This window comes from Topomyia yanbarensis, chromosome 3 (genome assembly GCF_030247195.1).
Source record: "Topomyia yanbarensis strain Yona2022 chromosome 3, ASM3024719v1, whole genome shotgun sequence".
In the NCBI taxonomy this organism is placed as follows: domain Eukaryota; kingdom Metazoa; phylum Arthropoda; class Insecta; order Diptera; family Culicidae; genus Topomyia; species Topomyia yanbarensis.
Genome location: NC_080672.1, coordinates 128,615,535 through 128,630,721, shown reverse-complemented (window position 1 = coordinate 128,630,721; position 15,187 = coordinate 128,615,535). Strand labels below are relative to the sequence as shown.

The 15,187-nt window shown below is 34.9% G+C and overlaps 1 protein-coding gene across 1 annotated transcript; it reads right to left on the bottom strand.

Annotated features, from left to right (window-relative positions):
- Window positions 1-68: 68 nt before the first annotated feature.
- Window positions 69-1,916, bottom strand: LOC131692236 (uncharacterized). The gene is made up of 4 exons (XM_058979166.1): window positions 1,765-1,916; window positions 617-1,711; window positions 409-555; window positions 69-351 (listed from the first exon to the last, which is right to left on the bottom strand). The coding sequence occupies exons 1-4, from the start codon at window positions 1,792-1,794 to the stop codon at window positions 157-159; spliced, it is 1,467 nt and encodes a 488-aa protein (XP_058835149.1). The 5' UTR covers window positions 1,795-1,916; the 3' UTR covers window positions 69-156.
- Window positions 1,917-15,187: the final 13,271 nt, after the last annotated feature.

Here is a 15,187-nt window from a genome sequence, read left to right as displayed (position 1 = left end):
ATAAAAATTTTGGAGTCAACAATCTCAGTTGTTTTAAATTATTACTAAAACCAGCACACAACCATCTGGAGAATACTACACGTCAAGAAAATAAAACTTTTAGAATCTTGCTAAGATATGCATTAATCACAGTACAAACAAAGAAAAAAGAGTCTTTCACCAACACTTTTGCCAAGCTGCCTCCCTTTCGCGATCCGGTTCCGGTTTCTCCAGTTTGATAATCGCACATCTTTTCATTTGCTTTTGGAGAGTCCAAATTGTGTCCTCGTCTACTTTGAGACAGTCAACGATATGTAGTTCGCTCAAGTTTGGAAACGGGTTTGGGATATCAAGGACAGCTTTGTTAGTCATCTGAAGGTGGAAAGCAAAATTTGAAAATTTACAACAAGAAATGCTAGTAATTCTTACCCATCCACTTCCTCCAATACTCAGGGTTCGCACGTTTGGACATCTTGGAAATCGGAGGAATGCATTTTCCGAAATTGGTACCGACCAACAACGCAGTTCGACGAGGTTGGTTAGACAATTTAGAAATTGGAACCCATCATCCTTCACCTACGCAGAGAAAAGTATGAATCTTGTGTTATTAGAGCTATTGATCGAATATTTCGCATACCTGATAACAATAATCCAGTGAAAGCGCCCGAAGATTCGGCACTGTTTTGGTGAGTAGGCGTAGGTGAGCGTTCTCAAATGTGTGATCATAGATTTTCAATGTTTGTACATTTGGCACGAAATGTGCCAAATGCGCGTAAAAATTGTAAGATGTTGACACTCCATCCAGCACAAAATGCCGTATTTTAGGTAGCTGAATATCTTTGAGAAAGTTACACTCTCTAATTGATCCCTGGAGCTTCAATGTAGTCAATTTGTCGAGTTTTGTTACGTTGCGAAAAGTTGCCGCTTTCATCGTTTGTACGTTGACACATAAGTGCTCCAGTTGTTTCCACCTGGTGCAAATCAGTTCAAAGGTGCCCTCATTCAGCGTCCCCGTCAAAGAAGCGCTTTGCAGGAAGTTCATTTGTTGGAAACACCCTACGAGGTGCCGGTAGTCACTTGGCTGCGGCCAAAACACATGAATTCTCCGCAAATTTTCCAAACAATCCAAACTGCAAAATTTCTGAAAATGTGAGCATTCTAATAGGACGTGAAGACACTTCAGTTGTTTTCCATAGAAAACAATTAATTCGAAGGCGGCGTCCTCGGCTGCAACCAGATCCAGTGACGTGAGACTAGGAAACAAGCGAGGAATTAATTCACAGACTTCATTCTCAAATCCACGTTGAGTCAACTCTAAAACTCGTATGTTTTTAAATGTCGGAAACAGCATATCACAACCTTCACTGCAGAAGCAACCCTCTATGATCAACTCGTTCAAGTTTGGCGCTTTCAGTAGGAATCTTATCAGAATAAGCGGCGTTACTACGTAGGTTGATAGTTTCAAGGAGTTTAGGTCTGTGCCAAACTTTTCCAACACATCGACGAAATACTGCACCTTCGATGATTCGGTCCATTCCAGTGTCAGATTGCGATAGCATCGCTTGCTCTTGAGCAGTACTCTCCTTTGCTTTGGATCCAAATAGTCGGATACATGCAACGAAATGTTCTTCATGGGACGATCCGTGAATGCTAACCGGTTCCATAACCGAGACACCCGGGATGCTACTTTTCTATCGCGAAGTTTCAGAAAACTGAAGATCAGGATCAAAATCTAAAACACAGCATAATTAGCAAGTGATTAGTGAAATACAGATAAGAAATTGCCTCCTCTGGAAGGTCACGTATTTTTGCCATAGTTGTAATATAAATATTGTTATCTTTTCACTTGGACGGTTGAGATCGCTAGCAGTCCATCTCGCATAATGAAAATATATTATTAAATTATTTTGATATTTGCCTGAATGTAGGTATTCAAAACAATAACAATGTGGTGAAAATCTAACTGTCAATTCAATAGTAATTCTTCAAAAGGGCGAATGAGACTTTTGTAAACAAACTTATTTCGCTCATTATTCCGCCACCGAGTTGAATTTCATGAAAAATACACATGAATCAACATCTTTACCCTTGGTAGAATCATTTTCAAATGTTTTCTGTCTTGAAATGATAACAAATTAGGAGAAATCAGCAAAACAAAAGTTTGTTTACAAATCTTATTAGCCCTATTCAAATGTTGATATGGAATTGCCGCTGCATTCTATAGGGTGACCAACTGAATGTTGTTTCTCAGAACGCTACCCGAGCATTGCTTCATTCACCTCGAACATTTCCAGTGATGTCAGACATGCTGGCAAGCCAAATGTTTGAGCTGAAGGAGGAAGGGGGGGCACGGTGTGTTTAGTAGAACAATTTTATTCGAAAAAAATCGGCATCGCTAAAACTTCAGCATGTGATAGAATGCGCTTTTCCCTTTCATTTGAAAGTAAAATTAAAATATTCTATCGAGGGCTCCAGAACAACTTTTTATTTTGAAGTTTTTTTGTTTGAAAACTTAAGTTTTTCAATGAAACTGGTTCACATTTTTGCCCCTAGGTAGTACTTTAGACATACAAATATTACCAAACGTGAGAATCTGATGGACAATTTTATTGTGTACAACTTTGTTAAAAACTACATCGCAATCGAAAATCGCCAGAGAAAGATATTAAATTTTTATCAAAGTTTCTAAATTCGTACGGGGCCTATTGGTTAAGAACCTTTGTTCCAAAAACATTTTTATTTGTACAAAAATGGATTGCCTTATTTTAACAGTGTGCTCAGAAGAACCTGAATGCTACCAAAGTCCCACCTTTAAGCGTAAAAAACATAATTCCAGATTCCACCGTTTTATGCGCACCAATGATATTATAGGAGCATGGAGATATAGAGAAGAGTAGATAAAATTTGAACGAAATTAAGACTCTTTTGAAAGATGCTGGGCAATGCAGCAAAATGAAACAATTTTTTTTCTGTCACAGATATACAGTAAAGACCCATTTTTATCAGCCCCTTGGCGAATTAGATTCCGATAAAACAGGGACATTGATAAAATCGGGACATATATTTTTCTGTCTTTTTAATAAACCGAAGCTCTTAAAATATTCTTCCTTGTTCCTTATATAGCCTTGCAACCTTTTCTTATTATTTACTTTAAGTTCCCCTTAAGGGGGTCTGACAGCGCAAAATTAAAAATAAATAATATTTTTATTTTTACATTTTTCGGATCTCTAAGAAAAGAAATATATGCCTATGAAAGGATTTACTCGAATTCAACTTGGTTCGTCTGCTAGAGCCCATTAAACTACCAACTATCAATTTTCATATGAAGCTGGTAAAATCAGGTCAGGAAGTTGATAAAATCGGGGGTAGATGAAATGGGGGCTGAAAAATTGGGTGCTGATAAAATCGGGTCTCCACCGTAATTTTTTCTTCTTTTTTTTCTTCACTCATTCTGGAGTATGCTTGATGTAACCTTGAATCCACCTTTTTGCTCGTTAGCATCTTGTGGGATATATTTCGCCTAAATTTTAACTTTATATTTGATCAAAAACGATTAGATATTCAGTCATTTGATTTGATTTCGAGTGAGAATCCTGATTGACAGTCTCACGAAGGATAGAAAAATAATTCGATAAAAATTTTGTTAAAGTTTGTTAACTTTTGGAAATCGCTGTACATTGAACAGAAATCGCAATAGTAAATGAGAAATAAAGGTTTTGTCTATTGTACGAAGATAGCGATCTCAATATAAAAGTAGATATAGAAAGTATCACCTTTACCCGAAAGACGTGTTGCGGTTAATGTCTCCAGATTCTGAACTGAACTGGCAACTCTGTCTTCTTGATATGTTGTCTTTGCTCTTATCCCATATTATGAGGGAAATCTTCAATAAACAGACTTGTATTACTTGAATGTATGGTACAGCCTGATATTTTCGTGTTTTCGTTTTCTGTTGTGATCCGTGTACAACGAGTAACGACTCCGGAATTTCTTCTTAAAGGAAATTATGGAACATGGTTTTATTCTTTTTTTAAAGATTATGTGAAGTGTGCTCGATTTGGAAATTAAATTTGAGGACAAGCAAAAATCTGCATCTATAAATTCTGGTGAATCTACCCCAAAAGATAACAAACATGGATCCAAAACTCGAAGAGCTTTTTTTCTTTTTCGATCATCTTTCTTTTAATGTTGATAAAGACAAACAGGATTCTCAACCCAAAATTGCAATAAAATCTGTCGTTTATTACAATGACTCGAACTGTCTACTTTAGTTCATTCAAATAAGTGTCATTTTCGCCCAAGACCCGGAGAAATCTAAAAATATATTTTTTCTGCTCAGAATTGGACTTTGTATACATAGAAATTTAGCTGAATTTACTTTTCATTTAAACCCAACATTTTTTTGTAAGTCCTTGTTAATCCAAAGGCTTCGCGCACCCCTAAAGCTGGTAAAATTGTAATAACTTTCTCGGGTGATTTTATATCGATTTATAGCATTCTACAAAGTTGTAGACAATGGGATTGTTTATCAGATTCTCACTTTTAGTATTTTTTGAATGTCTATAGTACCAATTAGTGACAAAAATGCGAATTAATTTCAATCAAAAAACTTTAAAATAAAAAGTTGTTCTAGACCCCCCGACAGAATATTTTAATTTTACTTTCAAATGAAAGGGAAAAGTCCATTCTTTCATATCCCGAAGTTTTACAGATGCCGAATTTTTTCGAATAAAGTTGTTCGACAAAGACACCGTGGGGCGGGGGGATAATGTTAATTCGGTAAAAAAGACACACATTCACTGTGGTGATGCAGACATTGCTACGATTGGTTCAGGTTATTTTGAGTTATGGGATACACCGAATTTTTTCGAGGAGTTTCCTGAAACTGCACTATCACTTACACAATTTTCATTATTTTGCAATGAAAGTTTAGGAAAATGTTGTTCAAATGTTGCAATACTGTATTGAACTTGATTTAATGGACCAGTACATGCTGTATTTGAGAGGACATTCTCCTGGCTTCGGCAGAAAATCAAAGCAATATTTGAGAATTTTTTGCGGAAAAATTAAGACATTTGAACTTCTGCTTTTGTTTTTTATTCGTTATTTCTCGATAACTAGAAATTGTTTTTTTTCTCCGAAAATTCAAAATGGCGGCTTCAAAATGGAGTTTTTCTCGAAGCCATGTTTTTACTGCTAACGGAATAGGTCTTGTTCTATTGATCTGATTTCCTTAATTCAGAAAATATTTGGAAGTTGAGATAGGAATTTTTCTCCACTATGGAGAAATATAGCTTAGTGCATGTTGCATTGGTTTGCAAAGCTAAGCCAAATTCCGATTTCATTAGTTTCAATCAGCTTAATCAGGATTCCTTTACTTGCGAGATATCACGCAGGACTAGGCGTGTCAATCATTTCTGGTGTCCGCGGCTAGACGACATCATTATAATCACAACGCGCAAAAAAGCATTTCAGCGCCACAATATTTTGTCCGTAACTGTGTGCCTTAGACCCCTCCACATTTCGAAAAAGTTTTGAAATATGCGCACAGAAAGTTTAACCCAACTCAAGACACTATTTAATTTAAGGGGGGCCAAAAGTGTCGCACTTACACACCTAGAAAAAATAGTATAAATTTTAGTCTCCTGACCCTGACATATACGAGCATAAAAAATGACCCAGTTTTATGTTTGATTTTAATTTTACATGACGTTGAATTTCGTACATCACGTAGTTTTACTCCACATATGGTGTTTGTTCTAATTGGTAAAAAATGTAATTTTATGTCACAGAGCTCGGAAAGTACATTTTTCATGTAAAATTGAACAGAACACAGTTATATTTCGTCATTTCGTGAATTACAGTTTCCTAAAATTGTGTCATACTTGAAATTACGTCAACGATAAAATTCATATTTTTTGATATGCATGAAATTAATGAATCATTATATTTTGCAAATAAATTCAAACATTTTTATATTGTTTGTCATTATTTTGAACTTACTGTTTCTTCGTTAGACATATATGTTAGTGAAAATTAGTTACACATACAGCACGCAACTGTGTATGACAAGGGGGTGCCACATTTTCGACAGTACAACCTAAGAAGACTAGAATAATAAAGAGACACCGTGTTCCGCACAAACTAAACGGCCGTGATTTAATTTAACCTCTTTTAAGACGACCAAGTAAACAAATCAAATCTTTTCCACACTTGCTGCAAGTAGGAGTAAAAACAATCGCTAGGATGTAAGTTCCAAAGTGTTCTCCAACGCTGAAAATATTCGACTGATTTGCTTTCTCCATTTTTTTTTAAATTTCCGCGAAAGTGAATTTTATTAACTTTTCAAAACAGATGCTTCGTAAGTGAACAGTAACATTTTGATTTCCTAGGGTAGTCCTTAGTATCGATTGTGCTAGGGTGGTTCCAATTTATCGAAATCTGGTGAATAAAAAATGATGTAATTTTATACATTTTTTCGTAGATCTTCAGTCCAATCTGAATACCATCGCAAAAAAAAAATATCCATTCATAGCTCTTTACTTATTTATAAACGTATGCGTTTAGAATAGTTATAAACAATGGCATATCTTTGTGTTTAATAGAATACCTTAAATTCTAGATTTATTGGTTTATCTATTTATAGCTATAAACTGTGACGGGTTTATTTGATTGTGATGAAGATCTCAAATCATGCCCTACAATGGGTCTGACTTGGTTTTTCGTGCAAAAATATCCTGAGCATACTTTGCACTGTTTGTGCATGCTTTGAAATAGAGGCGTGGGCGTTTTTGCATGAAACTCTCGTCAATTTGGAAGTGAATTATTGAGGGAGGTTTTGAATTTGATTGTTGATTGTGATAGATTCAATAAGGAGTTTGCACTTGAAAATAAATGTTGCATCACTGCACGGTGGTCAAAATGAGCAATTTCATGCCTTTAATTATTTTGCGGCTAAACCATAAGGTTTTGAGTTTTTGTGACTTAGGACAAGTTTTTCGAGTTATTAAGACAGATTTTCAGAAGTATACGACCATGTAAAGGCATTTTTGAAATGTAACTTTTTACTGGAAGGAGAGAGACAGTTTCAGTCTTCAGTAAAGCTGTAGACAATGTTATTTTTAGTAATTTAAGTGAAGATACTAAGTCTCTATCTACAGCCGTTTCGTTGTTATGAGAAGTTTTCCAATGAACCCCATAAAAATCAGTTTATTTAAAATAACTTTTGTCGTATTCATTTCTCTACCAAAATGTTCTTCACAATGTTTTAGATATTGTAAAAACTCACAATTTTGTTGAATATTTTAAGACGATCCGAAAGAATTAGAGCTGTTTCTTTGATTAAAAATGTCATATTTCTTAACAAGTTTTCTAAAAATTGCAAAAATATGCAAATGAAATAATGTTACCTTAAAAATACTAACAATCTACTACAAAATCCTAAAGGAGTGATTAGTATCTGTTAGTAATCAAAAATGTTATAAAAGAATGAAACGGCGAGCATTTGAGTTTTTTATTCAGCGCTATCTGGCTTCATTATATTCAACCATTTTATATGTACTGTATTCAAAATTATTTTAGTTATTATAATCAATTAATAAGTTATTGTAAAAGTAATACCATAATTTAACAAAAAGTGCTCGTAGTTGCATTGGAAATTGTGTGAAGAAGTACTATACAAAATTTTGAAATAATTGGTCCAGTAGATTCTGAGTTAAGGTGCACACCTATTTTCTTAGTCTCCTCCACAAATTCACTCTTAATTATTTTCAAATTTTTTCCACGAAAATTAGAGAAATTAAGTTCAAATGTTGCATTATTATATGGAAATTTACTAACGCTTCGTGTATCATCAAAATCTATTAAAAGCAATTGCTCACCAAATGAACCTAATCTCTTACCCCGCTCGTCGATATTTACATGAATATTTGCTTGGTACCGTAAACTGGAGTGACTTTGAGCGTCGGGGTGACTTTGATCACTCAAAACTTTTTTCGTAGATTGCTTATTTAACCAGAATAGTCTACCCAATAATTTAAATTTGAAATGAGTTGTACTCTAAACTTAAAAAATACAGTTTTAGAGTGTATTGTTCAATTTTTGGGTATAGAGACTACAAAAAAACGAAATTTTATTTTACCTTAATTTTACGTCGCGTCGTAAAGTGTCTATTTTTCATACAACAAATAAATCTTAGATTTTAGCAAGAGTAATAAATTCCGAGCGAGTTTTTATTTTTCTTTAAAGTCGGATGTGCCAAATTGATTTTTATAAGCTTATTTTAAAAACATTTTTTTGTGAAAATTGCTCGAATTTATTTTAAACTATTTCAAGCTTAATAATTAGCCATATTTCTTTATTATTCAATAATTCAACGTGTAAAAGTGGATGAAACTCTATGATAATTGATAAACCACTGAAATAAAACATATTTAACAGTTAAAACAACGTCGATAACACTCTGAATGTAAATAAGTCCGCGTTAAACAACATAGTTACATTGATTTCATTGGTAACTTTTTAAATACTCATTATTTCACAAATTGATTGAATTCTTAATTTTCTATTAGAAACGCCTATCTGCGTTGTTAAATTAACATTGTAGTACCTATTAACGCGAGATGAATTGGAATTAACAAAAACTTTTTGTCACTCAAATTCTTACAGATTTACAAGACCCTGTACGGTTCAACAAATGTAGCACCTATATTTTTTCATTCGATTGCCTCAAAATTTTGCGAATACAGTTCTTGCTATGGAACATTTAGGAAAAAAATATAAAAGGTATGAAAATCAAAAAATAAATTTTGCGGGTTTTGTCCGGCCCGGCCCGGAATCAAAAAAAGCCGATTCGCTTGATATTTGCGACGAAACTATTGGTTATGGCACTTTGATGTCTTCCGAAAGGTTCTTCTTTATTTTTTAAGTAGTTTAATATAATGTTGGAAAATTTTGATTTAAGGGAGTATATACGATAAAAAAACTGCAAGTTGTTGCCAAAAATTGATAGTCATGTATGGAAAGTTTGTAGACGAAATAATTTTATGAAACTTTGTTGAAGTTGCAAAATGGCTATCTCTTAAGCGAAAAAAATTATTGGATGAAATTGAAGTACATGTCGGAATACCCCCTTAAAAAGTGTTTTTTTATTGTAATTTTTTTATTTTATTTTTTACAGTTTTTTGAAGTTCTAGAAAGTTGTAGATGCTTTCAAAACACACCTTTTTGCGGAATAGATCATCTTGCTATCTCGTCGTTTTTAGGATGCATGCCTGCATCCTGCGAAAATTAAGTCTTTACCCTATAAATCATTGGGGGATCTAATGGGATCCTTGGAATAATGTGGGATAAAATAGACTGGTGTTTCAATAATTTATTTGTATTATAAAGCATGAAAAATAAACTGTTATGCGAAATTAATAAACATTTGAAATATTATAGTTCATTCCATATATTCCGACATTCAAATTTTTTTTATTATTAACATGCTCATAAGTCATCAGTGTCCTGCCAAATCTGCTTCGTCATTGGATGAACAAGGTATTAATATAACCGAGTATTCTAAGCACCGAAATACCTTGTTCATCCAATGACGAAGAAGATGATTGGCAGGACACTGATTATTTACGAGCATGTTAATAACAAAAAAATTAACTTTGAATGTCGGAATATATGGAATGAACTATAATATTTAATATGTTTATTAATTTCGCATAATAGTTTATTTTTCATGCTTCATAATACAAATAATTTATTAAAACGCTAGTCTATTTTACCCCACATTATTCCAAGGATCCCATTAGATCCCCCTATGATTTACTAATGTTTCACCCACACTTCCAAAAAAATTCGCAGAAAAAGTATTTTTATTTCACACTGAAACCCTTAGACTTACCCCCCACCCTCCCCTTAAGTATAATTGAAAAATATTCTACGTTCTTCAAATCATTTTAATGTTCAGATTTTAAGGTTTTAAATCTAAAATAAGTTGATATCCTACATAATACCAAAATACGAACTTAAATAGATTTTTTTTATTTTAAATATTTTTGACACGGCTCAATGCGTTAGCACAACTCAGCCGTGGATCTTTCGTGTTTTTACAATTTGTAAAAATAGAAAGAAATTATCGTTAAAGCCTGTTCGTCGGGTCTGGTTGACGCATCTTACTGCTGCGTGTTGTGATCCTCTTCCTAGGTGGTGAAATATTAGATGAGTTTTTTTTCCGCACCTTGGGGGTCATTTTTGTCCGACTTCTCTCGCGTTTTCGTTTATGCTCATGTCGTCATCGGTACTGCATTCATGTTAGTCACGGTCGGATGTTCTTATTTGTTGTTTGTGCTTACGGGTCGCTATTGTAAATCCTTCTTCATCGGTATTTGATTCCTTATTGGCAGTGTTGGTTTGGAAACATTTGCTGTAATTGTTGTTACTCGATGTTGGTAATGGCAGTTGGTTTAGTGGTACTGGACTCGATGGTTGTGGTATAGCATACGAAGACTGTATACTAGAGTGGCCTAAAGTTGTATGAAAAAAAAGCTAAGTGAGGAATTTCAAACCTTGCACCTGAATATGATAGTTTGGATGGCTAATAAGCTTCCCTGAAAATTTCAGCTCATTTGGTACACTGGAAGTGGTTGCGCAAATGGCTCAAAGTTTGTATGGGAAAAATAGACCAAATGTATGGAGAAACGCACCAGTTTCACCTGGCGCTGTATTCGATCAATGTTTTTCATGCGAAAAATTAAGAATCTTCTTGTAACAACAAATCGACTCGTGAAAACTGCAAGTCAATCCAACAAAAACTAACAAAGTTATAAGCGCGCAAAGTGGATGGTGTCATGGGTTGTAGTTGGGGTGGCTCTGTCGAAAGTGAAAAAAGCGGCTTATGGTGAACGCACGATTTGCACGAGGTGGATAACTACATGAATTTCAACTTTTAATAACACGAAATGCTGACCATTTGGAAGGGTAATATCTTCGGCAAACTAGATCAGAATGTCAAGGGCTATCCGATGAAGAACAGGCTAATGCAGAATTATCCCACCAGGTGGCGCTAGGGAGTAGGCAAATGACCTATAGTAAACTTATACATTGAGTCATATCTCATGATCGGAAATACTTAGCGGGGTGGACACTTCGACAAAGTAAATCATAAGATCCAGGGCTATTCGACGGAGCATATTTTAATTTAGAATTCTTCCACTGGGTGGCGCTAGAGTGCCTGAGAATTTCCTATTTATTTGATATTGGGTCATATCTCGTGAGTGGAAACACTTGTCGTAATAATGTCTTCGCCAAAGTAGACTAAATAATCAAGGACTTGCCAACGGAGAACAGTTTTATTCGAAATTCTTCCCCTGTGGCGCTAACTCATATTAAAATGTCCTATTCTGTTTTCATTAGGTTTGCTAAGTGACCTAAGCCTGTTCTTCATCGGAAAGCCCTTGACATTTTGATATAGTTTGCCGAAGATATTACCCTTCCAAATGGTCAGCATTTCGTGTTATTAAAAGTTGAAATTCATGTAGTTAACCACCTCGTGCAAATCGTGCGTTCACCATAAGCCACTTTTTTCACTTTCGACAGAGCCACCCCAACTACAGCACATGACACCCTCAACTTTGCGCGCTTATAACTTTATCAGTTTTTGTTGGATTGACTTGCAATCTTCACGAATCGATTTTTTGTTACAAGAAGTTTCTTAATTTTTTAATGAAAAACATTAATCGATTACAGCGTCACCTAGGTCTGAAAATGTGAAACTGATGCGTTTCTCCATACATTTGGTCAATTTTTCCCATACAAACTTTGATCCATTTGCGGAACCAATTCCAGTGTACCAAATGAGCTGAAATTTTCAAGGAAGCATATTAGCCACCCAAACTATCATATTCAGGTGCAAGATTTTGATTTCGAGATTTAAGGTATTTTGGGCCAGGCTACTGTATACCCGCTTTGGTCGTATCACGTAGAATTTCCTTAGCAGTCTCTGAGCAAGGTTTTCCGTGGTGTAGCGGATCTTCGCAATATTGGCACGTAGGAATCTGCCCTGGATACGTGACTAGTGATCGTTGAGAATGTGTAATACCTTGAGGGCATTTGCCTGAGAAGCGCAAGTAAGAAGGAGTAGGTTTTGTCGGGCGCATTCTCACCGCACGAACGCTGTTGCGGAGTTCTGGGAAGAAGTTTCTCCAAGTATCTTCCGGAATACTACTCACCAGAGGTTAAAATATTCGCTCATTTTCACGACAAGCAGTTTATCGCACAGCTTTTTCATCCTTAGTAGGCACGGACCCAACTTTTCACCTTTCAAGAAATTGCGAGAATTTGCTGACAATGCAGTATGGAAGCGTGATAATTTCGCTGCTTCGAACCTCGTGATAAATTAAGTTCAAGAAAAACCATTAATATATCACACTATAGAATTTATTTCCCCACATTATTGCAGTATTTTCATTCTAAGGATCTGTATCTACTCATTTTTGTGAATTTTTACGAAACCATTAGTTATTCGGCAGTTTTACATTAGGCGCGAAAATATTATCTCATATTATACCGCGAAAAGATAAGATCCAATGCTGTCTTGTCGGGAAAAGTTGGAGAGCAAACATTGTTACATCGTATGTTTGCTTTTTTATTGCTGGTCGAAGTAGGTGAAATATCGCCTTATTCTGTTCACGAATGCGAAAATTGTAAACTCTGCTACTCACTTCTCCCTATTTTAACATGTTTTTTTTAGTACGTGGTGTCAGATCATGTATATTTATTTCAATACTGTCAACATCTATATACGTTGGGATATTGTATAAAATGTAATTTCATTCGACGACGTATTTCATGTTGTTCTGGGAAGCGAATGATTCTGCTTGACTAATGTTTTTGAACATAATCAGTACCACATGACGTAAATGGTGGAATTGCATTAACTTCTGCTACGTTGTGCTTCATGTTCACCTTCAACAATTGCCCTGCTACAGCAACGGAGCGATAGCTAGCGTCTGAACTGAGCGAGATGAGAAACCGAACTGAACTTAAATAGATGCTTTAGCAGGGAAAATAAATTTTTGGTTTTACATTAGGGGAGACCGGGGCTAGTTGGCGGTGTTTTCAGTTTTTTATCGCTTTGATTTATGTAGATCTTTCAAAATTGAACACTTTGCATGAAAGGACAGACTGTTGGCAACATCTCTGAATTTTATATTCTTTTATTTTTTGGTTATTGTCATTGTCTCCATTTTTAGAGACAAAAATATGTGAAGCGGAAAACCCGCCAACTTACCCCAGCCCCGGGGTAGGGTAAGTTGGCGGAATGCCAGAAAATGAGTAATCGAATAAAAAATTTATTACATCAGTGGTCTTTAATAAATGTGCTGATTTTTTTTTCAATGGAACTATATTATTCGTCACTTGCCATCATATTTCAGTCCAATACCTCGGCATGTTGACTTCGACGCATACTCCATATTCAAAAGCAAATTTTCGAAATTCTTCAGGCGATTGGCCGAGATAAATGCCCCCTGCATTGACAAGAGACAATACCAAATGATTCTCCTCATTGGAGTGAGTTCCAGAAATGAGAATATTTCATGACTATTTTTGCACTGTAAATAGTACCGCCAACTAGCCTCACTTGCGCCACCGTCAACTTACCGCAACCACATATTTTATAAAATAGGAGTTAAAACATAACGTTTGATTGTGGATAGGTGTAATATCTATACGGATACTGGAAGCTCTTTTCACGCACTATCGAACAATATAATCATTCGGGAAATTGATTGAAAATTACATTAAATAACATAAAATATTTAAAATTAAGAAAATTTACAAAGTATGCTCGAAAACACAATATCGCCCACAACTTCTACAGAACTAAATGTCTTGTAACAAAAATATGGATAATGTGTTTCACATTACTTGAGGTACACAACGATAAGCAGCGCTATATGTCTAATGGCAATGGGGAAAAGGGGATTCCACCAACTTACCCCAACCGCCAACTAGCCCCGGGATCCCCTACTTGACATATGTATTGGTATTTAGTATCACATATACGTAGGGAATCTAAAGTTTGTACAAAATTTAGCTGAGCAGTTATAGAGTTTCAAGATATGAACTTTATGACTCGTGAGGATTTAGGTTACAAAAAATTTTGTATCAGAAGAGTTATTTTATATATGACACTTATAAATATTACACGCAGTATTGTATACTAATCATTCGATGACTAATCTTTTCACTGCGCCTGAAATTATTATTATCAAAAGACCATCTGGATAAACGAGGTCGAATATTACTCCAGATCAAATTTTATCAATTTTTTCATTTTATTAGTTCAACAGAGTTCTAACAGCGAACATTTTATGAAACAATTTATTAAACAAGCCCCTAGGAAAAATGGGTTTGCGACAGTTCAATAAGTTAAGTCTGAGAAACTCAAAAATGTTCATTCCACAAAAAAGGCCCATTAGTTGCATAAAAACAAAACATTAGAACTACCGAAAGTACATGCACTTATTTTTAATTTAACATAATAATTATGTTTTATTATATTTCATGTTGATGAACTATAACCTAAGCTATATGGATTTTGCTAAATGTACTGTTATTTACATTCGTTTTTACTCGCTAACTAGAAAAGTGCTCTACTGTAAATTTTTTGGACAGCTTTCTCCAATTCAGCATATAATTTTCCTCCGAAAATGAAGGCCACATAATGAAGTTCAAATTTTTATTTTGCTAACTAGTGTTATTTGACAAAATAATGAAGAAAATTCTGCATGATTCAATGAACAATACATCTTCGGCAAATGAGTCATTTGGTTTGCTCGATTGATATGCTCAATAATCTATTTTTTGCTTCATACTATTCGTCCCTCTTTCGATTCTGCCTGCCATATACACTGAGAAACTAAGATATGCACAGTTTGTATATTTTTGTTTCAGTCTTTTTAATTCTGCTGTGATTTCAAGGCATTTTTTAGCATGTACTTTGAATATGCATTCAATGAGTGGATAGATCGAATAAATTCATGAAATTTACAGCGAAAGAAATATGAGGCGCATAGAAAAATCTGTTTTCGATACCTAAATAAAGATCAACGTGTAATCGCGAATACAAGTAATGTGAAACGAATTCTAGCAGCACTGCCCTTGCTGAGTCAGCTGTTCTCGATGCGCTTGTCTAGATGGAATAGATACACAT